This window comes from Hypanus sabinus, chromosome 23 (genome assembly GCF_030144855.1).
Source record: "Hypanus sabinus isolate sHypSab1 chromosome 23, sHypSab1.hap1, whole genome shotgun sequence".
NCBI classification, from domain to species: domain Eukaryota; kingdom Metazoa; phylum Chordata; class Chondrichthyes; order Myliobatiformes; family Dasyatidae; genus Hypanus; species Hypanus sabinus.
This window is the reverse complement of record NC_082728.1, coordinates 1286169-1299960: the sequence shown is the minus strand read 5'-3', so window position 1 is coordinate 1299960 and position 13792 is coordinate 1286169. Positions and strand designations below refer to the sequence as shown.

Here is a 13792-nt window from a genome sequence, read left to right as displayed (position 1 = left end):
CTCCACAACCCTCACTGTGACACCGACACAGCCCACACCCCTCACAGTGACACCGACTCACCCCACACCCCTCACTGTAACACCGACACACTCCCCACACCCGTCACTGTAACACTGACACACCCCTCACACTTCACTGTATCACCGACACACCCCACACCCCTCACTGTAACACTGACTCACCCCACACCCCTCACTGTATCACCGACACACCCCACACCTCTCACTGTGACACCGCCACACCCCACACCCCTCACTGTGAGGTTGACTCACTCCACACCCCTCACTGTATCACCGACACACTCCCCACACCTGTCACTGTAACACTGACACACCCCACACCTCTCACTGTGACACCGCCACACCCCACACCCCTCACTGTGAGGCTGACTCACTCCACACCCCTCACTGTATCACTGACACACTCCCCACACCCGTTACTGCAGCACTGACACACCCCACACCCCTCACTGTATCACCAACTCACCCCACACCCGTCAATGTATCACTGACACACTCCACACTCCTCACTGTATCACCGACACACTCCCCACACCCCTCACTGTATCACTGACTCACCCCACACCCCTCACTGTGACATCGACTCACCCGACACCCCTCACATCACCGACTCACCCCACACCCCTCACTGTATCACCGACACACTCCGCACACTCCTCACTGTAACACTGACTCATCCCACACCCCTCACTGTATCACCGACACACCACACACCCCTCACTGTGACACCGACACACCACACACCCCTCACTGTGACACCGACTCACCCCACACTCCTCACTGTAACACCGACACACCCCAGACCCTCACTGTATCACCGATACACCACACACCCGTCACTGTGACACCGACACACCCCTCACCGTGACACCAACACACCCCATAAACCCCAATGTGACACTGACACAGACTCCCCCCCCCCCTCCACAGCCACACTTTCATTCTCTGCTGTTTTCTCTTGGATCTGCAGGCGGAGGAGTTCCGTGTGTTCACACAGGAGGTGCTGGAGTTGGGTCACAATGTCTCCCTGCTGCTGCTCCTGCCCCCTTCTGCCTCAGTGTGCACTGCTCCTGGGCAACCCAGCGCCAACCTTCCTGACTCCAGCTTCCTCAAGCTGCCCCTGCAGATGTTCGAGTTGGGTATGTACCTGCCCTGGTCTGCTCAGGCAGTCAGTGCCCTGTGAAGGAAGATTTCTCAGATTTAATTCACATGTTTCAGTCGTAGTGGCCTCAGCCACAAACTGCTCTGAGAAAAGCCATCTCCTCAGCGTTCTACAATTTCTGTCTCTCGTGCTCCAAAATCAGCACCTGATTTTCCCAAAATCTGTTTTCATATTGAAATCACTCATGACTGCTGTAACATTGGCCTTATTTCATGCATTTTCTGTCTCCTGTTATAACTTATATCCCATATCCTGCCTATTGCACAGAGATCTGTACATAGCTCCCATTTGGGTATTTTTACCATTGCAGTTCCTTAACTCTACCCACAATGATTCTACATCTTCTAACTTATGTCACCTCTTTCCAAGATTTGATTTAATTTTTTTTTACCAACCTTGCCCCTCTGCCTACCTGCTTATCCATTTGATACAATGTGTATCCTTGGACATTAAGCTCCAAGTTTCAGCCACGATTCAGTGATGCCTACAACATCATACCTGCCAATCTGTAACTGTGCTACAAGTTCATCTACCTTGTTCTGTATACTGCGTGCATTCAAATATAACACCTTCAGTCCTGTATTCACCCTGTTCAATTTTGTCTCTATTTTACCAGAAGTTAAATTATTACACATTTCTGATCTTTCTGTCTTTTTAAAATTCTGCAAAACTTCTGTAACCTCTGTTATAAAATGTTGGAATTTGGAGAATTGTGTGCAGTTTTGGTCACCAACCTACAGGAAAGATGTACACAAGGTTGAATGAGTGCAGAGAAAATTTACAAGGATGTTGCCGAGTCTGGAGATCCTGAGTTATAAGGGAAGATTGAATAGGTTAGGACTTTATTCTTGGAACACAGAAGTTTGAGAGGGGATTTGATATACAACATTATGAGAGGTATAGATAGGGTAAATGCAAGCAGGCTTTTTTCACTGAGGTTGGGTGTGACTACAACTAGAGGTCATAGGTTAAGGGTGAAAGGTGAGACATTTAAGGGGAACATGAGGGAAAACTTCTTCACTTGGAGGGTTGTGTAAGTGTGGAATGAGCTGCCATCGTAAATGGTGTGTGTGAGCTTGATTTCAATGTTTGAGAAGTTTGGACAGATACATGGATGGTAGGGATAGGGATGGCTATGGTCCTGGTGCTATTTTTCGGGAGTTGGTAGTTTAAATGCTTTTGGCATGGAATAGATGGGCTGAAGGGCTTGCTTCTGTGATGTGCTTCTCTATGACTCTCCTGCAATCTCTTTCCCTTTTACTTCATCATTACTTTTCCAAGTTGTTAAATCCACCTCCCTGCTGCTTTGACTATACTTCGAATATTGTGAGCAGTTTTGGGCCCTTTATCAATGACATGATGTGTTGGCATTGGAGAGGGTCCACAGGAGGTTCAGGAGGATGAGGAGAGGATGTTCCTGTTGTAGGGTAGTCTAGGGGCAGAGGACATGACTCAGAATAAAGCGACTTCCCTTTAGAACAGAGATGAGGAGGAATTTTGTTAGCCAAAGTGTGGTCAATCTGTGGAATTCATTGACACTGGCGGCTGCAAAGGCCAAGTCATTGGGTATATTTACAGTGGAGGTTGATAGGTTCTTGATTAGGCAGGGCATCAAAGATTCCGGGGAGAAGGCAGGAAACTGGGGTTCAGAGGGATAACAAAGCAGTCTTGGTGGGGTGAGTGGCCTGATGAATGGTCTTACATCCTCCCTGTAATGGTTTGACCAGACTGAATGCGGTACTCCAATGTAAAGTCATAGGGAAGTACAGCATAGAAACAGGCTCTTCAACCCATCTAGTCCATGCCAAAAGCATTTAAGCTGCCTGCTCCCATCATCCTACACCCAGGCCATAACCTTCCAAACCCCTACCATCCATGTACTTATCCAAACTTCTCTTAAAATTGAACTTGCATGCATCACTTGAGCTGGCAGCTCACTCTACACTCTCATGACTCTTTGAGTAAAGAACTTTCCCTTTAACTTTTCACCTTTCACCTTTAACCCATGACCTCCAGTTATAGTCCCACCCAACCTCAGTGGAAAAAACCTGCTTACATTTCCCCGATCTATACCCCTCATAATTTTCTATCTTTCCTTATAACTCAGGTCCTCCAGTCCTGGCAACATCCTTGTAAACTTCCTCTGTACTCTTTCAAACTTATTTACGTATTTCCTGTAGGTAGGTGACTAAAACTACACACATAATACTCCAAATTAGGCCTCACCAGTGTCTTATACAACTTCAATTAACTCCTGTACTCGATACATTGATTTATGAAGCCCAATGTGCCAAAAGCTTTCTTTAGGACCTGACCTACCTGTGATACCATTTTCAGTGAATTATGTATCTGGATTTCCAGATCCCTTTGTTCTGACACACTTCTCATTGCCCTGCCGTTCACTGTGTAAGACCTACCTGGTTGTTCCCATAGAAGTGCAACACCTCACACTTGTCTGCATTAAATTCCATCTGCCATTTTTCAGCACATTTTTTCAGCTGATGCAGATCTCTCTGCAAGCCATGTTAGCCTTCCTCTTGTCCACTACACCCCAATCTCAGTGCCATTCATAAATTTGCCAATCCTGTTAACCACATTATCATCCAGATCATTGATATAGATGACAAACTACAGACCCAGTACTGATCCCCGTGGCACTCCACTAGTCACAGGTCTCCAATCAGAGAGGCAGCCATTTACAACAACAGACCCAGTACTGATCCCCGTGGCACTCCACTAGTCTCAGGTCTCCAGTCAGAGAGGCAGCCATTTACAACTACAGACCCAGTACTGATCCCCGTGGCATTCCACTAGTCACAGGTCTCCAATCAGAGAGGCAGTCATTTACAACTACAGACCCAGTACTGATCCCCGTGGCACTCCACTAGTCTCAGGTCTCCAGTCAGAGAGGCAGCCATTTACAACTACAGACCCAGTACTGATCCCCGTGGCATTCCACTAGTCACAGGTCTCCAGTCAGAGGCAACCCTCTACTACCACTCTGTGGCTTCTTCCACAAAGCCAATGTCTACTCCAATTTACTACCTCATCTTGAATGCTGAGTGACTGAACCTTCTTGACCAGCCTCCCATGTGGGACCTTGTCAAATGGCTTGCTAAAATCCATGTAGACAACATCCACTGCCTTGCCTTCATCCACTTTCCTGATAACTTCTTCGAAGAACTCTATAAAATGGGTTAGACGTGACCTGCCAGGCTGACTATCCTTAATCAGTCCATGTCTATCCAAATACTTATATATCTGGTTCCTCAGAACAGCTTCCAATAACTTTCCCACAAATTATGTCAGACTCACTGACCTTTCACTTCCTGGCCTATGTTTAGAGCCTTTCTTAAACAGTAGAACAACATTGGCTACCTCCAACCCTTTGGTACCTCTCCCGTCGTGAGGATGATTTTAGGGCCATGGAAATTTATGCTCTTGCCTCCCGTAAGGTCTGACGGAACACCTTGTTAGGCCCTGGGGATTTATCCACCCTGATTTGCCTCATGGTAGCGAATACCCCCTCCTCTGTAATCTGTGCAGGGTCCATGAAAATGATGCCACTTTGCCTCATTTTGTAGACTCTGTGTCCATCTCCTGAACATAGAGCATAGAATAGTACAGCACAGTACAGGCCCTTCGGCCCACAATGTTATGCCGACCCTTAAACCCTGCCTCCCATATATCCCCCCACCTTAAATTCCTCCATATACCTGTCTAGTAGTCTACTAAATTTCACTAGTGTATCTGCCTCCACCACTGACTCAGGCAGTGCATTCCACATACCAACCACTCTCTGAGTAAAAAACCTTCCTTTAATTTCCCCCTTGAACTTCCCACCCCTTACCTTAAAGCCATGTCGTCTTGTATTGAGCAGTGGTGCCCTGGGGAAGAGGTGCTGGCTGTCCACTCTATCTATTCCTCTTAATATCTTAATATCTTGTATACCTCTATCATGTCTCCTCTGTACCCTTTCCAATGCTTCTACATCCTTCCTATAGTGAGGGGACCAGAACTGGACACAGTACTCCAAGTGTGGCCTAACCTGAGTTTTATAGAGCTGCATCATTACCTTGCGATTCTTAAACTCTATCCCTTGACTTATGAAAGCTAACACCCCATAAGCTTTCTTAACTACCCTATCTATCTGTGAGGCTACTCCCAGATCCTTCTGGTCCTCCACATTCCCGACTATCTTCCCATTTACTTTGTACTCTGCCTTGGAGTTTGTCCTTCCAAATTGTACCACCTCACACTTCTCCAGGTTGAACTCCATCTGCCGCTTCTCAGCCCACTTCTGCATCCTATCAATGTCTCCCTGCAATCTTCGACAATCCTCTACACTATCTACAACACCACCAACCTTTGTGTCGTCTGCAAACTTGCCAACTCACCCTTCTACCCCCACAGACAGGTTGTTAATAAAAATCACAAAAAGTAGAGGTCCCAGAACCGATCCTTGTGGGAAACCACTAGTCACAACCCTCCAATCCAAATGTACTCCCTCCACCACAACCCTCTGCTTTCTGCAGGCAAGCCGATTCTGAATCCACCTGGCCAAACTTCCCTGGATCCCATGCCTTTTGACTTTCTGAATAAGCCTACCGTGTGGAACCTTATCAAACACCTTACTAAAATGCATCTACCCTCATCTATATGCCTGGTCACCTCCTCAAAGAACTCTATCAGGCTTGTGAGACACGATCTGCCCTTCACAAAGCCATGCTGACTGTTCCTGATCAGACCATGATTCTCTAAATGCTCATAGATCCTATCTCTAAGAATCTTTTCCAACAGCTTTCCCACCACAGATGTAAGGCTCACCGGTCTATAATTACCTGGACTAACCCTACCAGCTTTTTTGAACAAGGGGACAACATTTGCCTCCCTCTAATCCTCCGGTACCATTCCCGTGGACATAAAGATCGTAGCCAGAGGCTCAGCAATCTCTTCCCTTGCCTCGTGGAGCAGCCTGGGGAATATTCCATCAGGCCCCAGGGACTTATCCATCCTGAAGTATTTTAACAGCTCCAAAACTTCCTCTCCCTTAATATCAACATGCTCCAGAACTTCAACCTCACTCATATTGTCCTCATCGTCATCAAGTTCCCTCTCATTGGTGAATACCGAAGAGAAGAATTCATTGAGTAAATACAGATACTAAAAAAATTATTTTAGATTCCCCCCTCATCTGGATCTAATAGCAGATCTTGTATCTCACTCTCTCATTGGGATTTCTATGTACTGATAAAACTTTCCTGAAGACGTTTGACAAACTCTATCCCATCTAGTCGTTCTACAGTATGGGATTCCCAGTCAATATGTGGAAAGTTAAAATCACCTATTATAACAATCTTAAGTTTTCTGCAACAGCCTGTGATCTCTCTATAGTTCCTCAAATTCCCGTGGACTGTTCAGTGGTCTTTAATATAGCCCCATTAATGAGGTCATATTCTCCTTATTTCTGAGTTCCCTCCATAATGCCTCACTAGACGAGTTCTCTAGTCTATCCTGATGGAGCATTGCCTTGACATTTTCCTTGACTAGTAATGTCACCCTCCTCCTTTAACCCTTTCCACTCTGTCACATCTAACCTCAGAACATTAAGCTCCAATCCTTCCCCTTTTGCAACTAACTTTCCCTAATGGCTACAGTATCATAATTCCATGTGTTGATTCATACGGAGCTTACCTGCCTTTCCGATGATACTTCTTGCATTGAAATATACGCAGCTCAGGAGAATGGTCACACCATTTCAATCTTTTGATTCCTAACTTTGTCTGAGGTCTTACTAACATTCATCTCCACAAACTCTCCACTAACTGTTCTGGCACTTGGGTTCCCATTCCCTTGCAACTCTAGCTTAAACCCCACTGTGCAGTATTAACAAACCTGCCTGCTAGAATATTAGTTCCCCTCCACTTCAGATGCAAACTGCTCCTTCTGTATAGGTCCCACCTTCCCTGGAAGAGACCCTAATGATTCAAAAATCTTAAGCCCTCCCTCCTACACCAAGTCCTTATCCACATATTAAAGTGTATAATCTTCCTAGTTCTGGCCTCACTAACATATGGCAAGGGTAGCAAACCTGGCATCACAGTCCTGGAGATCTCTAACTCCCTGAATTTCCTTTGCAGAACCTTTTCACCTGCTCTACCCATGTCATTGGTATCTACATGGCTGTTCACCCTCCCACTTAAGAATGCTGAGGACTCAGTCTGGGGTGTCCTGGACCCTGGCAACCAGGAGGCAACATACCATCTGGGAATCTCATTCTCGCCCACAGAACCTCCTGTCCGTTTCCCCAAATAACGAATCCCCTGTCACCACAGTGTGCCTCTTCTTCCCTTCTGAGTCACAGAGCCGGACTCAGTGCCACAGACCCCTCTGTGACTCTCCTCTGTTAGATCATCCCCCCACCCCCCGACAGTATCCAAAGTGATGTACCTGTTGTTGAGGGGGATGTCCACAGGGTTACTCTGCACTGGCCATTTAACCCCTTTCCCCTTCCTGACTGTCACCCAGTTTCCTGTGTCATGTACCTTGGGTGTAACTACCTCTCTATAAGTCCTATCTATCACCACCTCAGCTGCCAAAATGATCCAGAGTTCATCCAGTTCCAGCTCCAACTCCTTAACACAGTTTGTTAGAAGCTGCAGCTGGATGCACTTCTCACAGTTGTAGTCATCAGGGATATCTCCTGCCTTCTCACTTCCCACAAGAGGAGCATTTCACTATTCTGCCCTATATCCCTACTGTCCCAGCTGAGCAAATGTAAAGGTGAGGGGGGTGGGACCTCTAGCTGCAGCTTTTTGTCTTTACTTTCTCTGACTGATGTCTCAAAGAGCTAAAGCCTCAAAATTTCTATTCTGAATCTGTCCTCTCCAATGCTGTCCACTCCCCAAAGCTCCAAAAGACTGCCACAAGTTGCTGGCTCTTAGACTCGATCAGCAAACTAAGTGAGTTATGTCCTCTCAAACTTCTGATCTCCTGACTGGTGGCTGGTCAAAGCTCCTAACCAGATTTCTATGCAGAGGCAACATGACTTTAATAATAATGATCATAATTGATTTATAGAGCACTTTTCTTACAATGTAATTGAAAGTGCTTTACAGTGAGATAAAAGTGCAAACATGAAAAACATAATAAATAAGAGTAAAAATAAACATGTAAATAAAAGAGAAAATGATGTTAGTTAAAGACAAGTTTAAATAAATAGATTTTGTGCTGGTGTTTAAAAGTGATGAAGGAGTCTACATCCCTTATAGTTTTAGGTACTGAGTTCCACAGTTTAGGAACATCTTTCAGAAGTGCTGACCTGTCAATTATCTCTTGAGGGAAATTGTATAAATTTAAAGACTGGTGGAGGAATGCTTGAGAGCCCGAGCAGGATTATCAAACAGAACTGATTCGGTGATATACCCCTGTCCCAGACCTTAAAGAGTTTTAAAAACAAGTAAGAGAACTTTAAAATCAATTCTAAAAGATACAGGAAGCCAATGCAGAGTAGCTAGTATGGGAGTTAGATGTTCCCTCATCCTGGTTTTAGTTAAGAGTCCAGCAGAGATGAAATTTGTCAATGATTGCTTTGGAGACCAGTGAGGAGTGCATTGCTATATTCTAGTCTATTTGATATAAAGCTGTGAATTAGTTTATCAGGATCATTACATGACAGAAACAGATGTACCTTTTCTGTATGTGATTAAGAACATTGCCAGAGAGGGCAACCCAGGTCTCAAGTGATCCAGAAGAAAGTTGTGGTCAATTGTGTTGAAGGCAGAACTGTGGGCATCAATGCTGATCCCAAGGTTGCTGACAGTTTTGGTTAGGGCTGTCTTTCCAGCTTTTAAACTTAACTCCACAATTGATGAAGACAAGCATCTTGTTTACCACTCCCTGCACATGATTGCATATCATTTCCTTATTACCTGCCGGACCAGTACGCTGACTCTTGGTGTGGACCATGAATTCTCATTCACTTTAAATAATGTTTTCCCATTCCTCCTTCCAGACTGGGTAGCCTCACCTGCTTCCACTTTATACTCTGTCTGCCAGCTTGTTGCTCCCTCACTGAACCTGCCTCCATTGCTTTGCCACTCACTGGGTCCTCACAACTCTCCAGCTTACTGACCTATGCATCCTCAGTAAGTTCGGTGAGTGTTCACTCTCTCTCTTCACCGTCGTCATTCATATTGTTTGGAAATAGTTGGGCCCCCAACACTGATCCCTGTGACTTCTCACTAGTTACTGCTTGGCCATCTGAAATTGACCTCTTTATCCCAACTGATTTCTGTTCATTAATCAATCCCCCTTCTGTGCCAGACAGCGTACTACCCTCCACCTTGTGTTCCTGTGTACCAACTTGATATGTGGCTACTGGAAACCAAAATGCACTGCATGTACAAATACGCATTTCAGGCCAAGACCCTTCATCAGTTGACTATTTATCCCCCTCTATAGATGCTGCCTGACCTGATGCGTTTCCCCAACACTTTTACCATATGATTGTAAGACATAGGAGTGGAATTAGGCCTTTCAGCCCATTGAATTTGCTCCATCATTCCATCATGGCTGATTTATTTTCCCTCTCAACCCCATTTTTTCTCCTGCCTTCTCCTCATAACCTTTGACACCCTGACTAACCAAGAACTTATCAACCTTCACCTTAAATACTCAGGCATCAGCGCAATAACTGCTGGAAACACTCATCAGTCAGGTGAACTGAAGCAACGTTATCAGACATGATTTAACTTTAACAGAATCATACTGAGTGTATCTAGATGCATGGAGATTTTGTGCCTGTGCCTTTCATTAACAGATCCAGATCTTCCCAGTGAAGGTTCAGTGCATGTTTTGGCCTCTCTCAGTCACACTCTCAGGTACTCCTCCCCAATGGGTTGTGCTGAATAGAGTAGTAATGTCTTGCCTTCTCGTCACTCCTCTCGCAGTTCACTTCTGTACCTACCAGGAGGACTTCATGGGGCTGTACTGCCGGGTGTCGGCTCTGTTGGAGATCAGCTCTCTCGTTTCTCAGCAGGCCCTCAGAGAGGCCATTTCGGATGAGGAGCTTATTTCAGCCAAGCAGAGGGAGCATGAGGTGTCAGAATCTCTCCAGGTAAGTATAGGCAAGATGTTCATTCTGTAGACAAACACCTCCTCCCCCTTTCAAGCTCCAGAAACTAGACTCCACACTGAAACTCAGCTGGGCACACAGCAAGCTCAAGTGCCAACCACATAGAACCTTCTGGTGAGACCCATGACATTCGAGAGAGAGTAAATTACTCTGGAAGGTACACCATAATTACAATCATATGGCACCTCAGCACTGAAATAAACCTTGAGTAAGTACATGCAACACAGAGCGGCAATCAAACCCCATGTGCTGAAGGTCAAGAGGTTGACCAGGAACAGAGAGACCAAGATGTATGTGCTTGAAAGCACTGGAACATGTTGAGAGTGTGTTTGTGGATATGGGTCACCCTGGTACAGGTGGCCGGGTGTATCTGGACATGGGGAGCTTCGGTACAGGCACTGGGGTATCTGGTGTTGCTGTACAGGTGGTGGGGGTAAGGGGTAAATGGCCCAGAAGAGGAGCTGGGGTTGAGGGGGAACTGGCTCAGAAGAGATGAGTGTGGTGTATCAGTGATTTTACAGCAGAGGGAATGCAGTGTACTGGTGTGTGTGGTGACCCAATTACAGAGAGTACACAGTGCCAGTGTGTGTACCAGTCAGTATGGTACTGGTGTGTGTGGTGACCCAATTACAGAGAGTACACAGTGCCAGTGTGTGTACCAGTCAGTATGGTACTGGTGTGTGTGGTGACCCAATTACAGAGAGTACACAGTGCCAGTGTGTGTACCAGTCAGTATGGTACTGGTGTGTGTGGTGACCCAATTACAGAGAGTACACAGTGCCAGTGTGTGTACCAGTCAGTATGGTACTGGTGTGTGTGGTGACCCAATTACAGAGAGTACACAGTGCACAGTACACAGTATGGTATACCAGGACATCTGCAATATGAGTGGGTGCACAGTAAGGATGAGTGCAGATAATCGGGCCTTTTCTCTTAGAACACAGAGCAGTACTCATGGGCCCTTTAGCCTTCGATGTTGTGCCAAACTAATTAAACTAGTAATTAAACACCTTAACTAAACAAATCGCTCCTCCTATATGATGTCCACATTGATCCATTCTCTGTGCACCCATGTGGTTATCCAGGATCCTCCATTGTACCTGACTCTACCACCACCCCAGGCAGCACACTTTACACATCCACCTGTGTAAAAGAATTGCCATCACATATCCCTTCGAACTTGTCCCTCGTCATTCCCTCTGGTATTCAACATTTCAACTCTAAAACATACTGGCTGATGACTCTATCTCTGCCTCTCGTTATGTTGTAAAACTCTATCAGGTCTCTCAGTCTATGGCACCTGAGAGAAAACACCCCAAGTTTGTCTGAGCTCTCATTACACATGTCCTCTAATCCAGACAACATCCTGGTAAACCTCTTCTGCACCTCTCCAAAGCCCCCACACTATACAAAAGGGCAAGCAGAACTAAATGCAGCAGTCTGAATGCAGCCTGACCAGCTCTTCCTTGTGGCCAGCAACTGGATGGATTGTGGCGGGAGGTGCGCTGGATTATGGATGCCCTGACGTACGCGCGCTACAAACGCCCCTCCGGGAGTCTCCCCATCACCTGGCTCATGGATACATCAGAGAAGGTGCTTCGGGTGAATAATGACTGCCTGCCCTCGCCAGAGAATCATCAGGGGAGAAGTGTCAGCGGGAAGGCCTCACCAGCTGTCCCAGGTGAGAGGCATTTGATAAAGTGTCAAATGATTACAAACACAGGGGTCAGTGCTGAATCCCCTGCAACCGGGGGAGGGATGGGGATGGAAGCAGACCCAAAGAGCTGAGCTAACAAGTTGCAGTGGGATATCTGTGAGTGGGTCAGCCTTTTCACTTATTTATTTTCCCCCTGTATTGTCATGAATTGCATTGTACTTCTGCCACTGTTAACAAATTTCATGATGTACAGTGCCTATAAAAACTATTCATCCCCTCTTGGAAGCTTTCATGTTTTGTTGTTTTACAGCACTGAATCACAGTGGATTAATTTGGCTTTTTTTGACTCTGATCAATAGAAAAAGACTCTTTCATGTCAAAATGAAAACAAATCTCTACAAAGTGATCTAAATTAATTACAAACATAAAATAGAAAATAAATGATTATATAAGTATTCACCCCCTTTAATATGACACATCAGATCATCACTGGTGCAGCCAATTCATTTTAGAAGTCACATAGTTAGTTCAATGGAGATCTGTTTTTGGAGACCTGTGTGCAGTCAAGGTGTTTCAATTAATTGTAGTAAAAATACACCTGTATCTGGAAGGTCCAATTGCTGGTGAGTCAATATCCTGGCAAAAACTACACCATGAAAATAAAAGAATATGCCAAACAACTCCATTAAAAGGTTATTGAAAAACACAAGTCAGGAGATGGATACAAGAAAATTTCCAAGTCACTGAATATCCCCTGGAGTACAGTTAATTCAACCATCAAGAAATGGAAAGAATATGGAACAGCTGTAAATCTGCCTAGAGCAGGCTGTCTTCAAAAACTGAGTGACCGTGCAAGGAGGGGACTAGTGAGGGAGGTCACCAAGAGTCCTATGACAACTCTAGATGAGTTACAAGCTTCAGTGGCTGAGATGGGAGAGACTTTGCATACAACTGTTGCCTGAGTGCTTCACCAGTCACAGCTTTATGGGAGAGTGGCAAAGAGAAAGCTACTGTTGAAAATAATCTCACAATGAAATCTCAGCTAGAGTTTGCCAGAAGTCATGTGGGAGACTCTGAAGTTAGCTGGAAGAAGGTTCTATGGTCTAATGAAACCAAAATTGAGCTTTTTGGACATCAGACGAAACACTACACATCATCAAAAACACATCATGAAACATGGTGGTGGCCGCATCATGCTGTGGGGATGCTTCACTGCAGCAGGCCCTGGAAGGCTTGTGAAAGTAGAGGGCAAAATGAATGCAGCAAAATACAGGGAAATCTTGGTGAAAAACCTGATGCAGTCTGCAAGAGAACTGAGACTTGGGAGAAGATTTGTTTTCCAGCAAGACAATGACCCCAAGCATAAACCCAAAGCAAAAGGAATGAATTAAGAACAACAAAGTTAATGTCCTGGAGTGACCAAGTTAGAATCCAGACCTCAATCCAATAGAGAATTTCTGGCTGAACTTGAAAATGGTTGTTCCCTCACGATCCCCATGCATTCTGACAGAGCTTGAGCAGTTTTGTAAAGAAGAATGTGGAAAAATTGCTGTGTCCAAATGTGTAAAGCTGACAGAGACCTATCCACACAGACTCAAGGCTGTAATTGCTGCCAGAGGTGCATCTACTAAATACTGGCTTGAAGGGGTGAATACTTGTACAATCAATCATTTTGTATTTTATATTTGTAATTAATTTAGATCACTTTGAAGTGATGTGTTTTCACGCCCTTTGGAAGGACAAATCAAGGTAGAACATACAAGATAAATGGTTGGGCACTGAGGAGTGCAGTAGAACAGAGGGATCTGGGAATACA

At 45.3% G+C, this 13792-nt stretch overlaps 1 protein-coding gene across 1 annotated transcript in view; it reads left to right on the top strand.

The window, feature by feature from the left end:
• ankfn1 (ankyrin repeat and fibronectin type III domain containing 1) overlaps positions 1 to 13792 on the top strand; it is a 148802-nt gene that overhangs the window by 129788 nt on the left and 5222 nt on the right. The window contains exons 15-17 of the mRNA XM_059948146.1: positions 992 to 1160; positions 10135 to 10301; positions 11796 to 12000. Coding sequence (XP_059804129.1) covers positions 992 to 1160; positions 10135 to 10301; positions 11796 to 12000 — 541 coding nt within the window. The remainder of the gene's footprint in view (positions 1 to 991; positions 1161 to 10134; positions 10302 to 11795; positions 12001 to 13792) is intronic.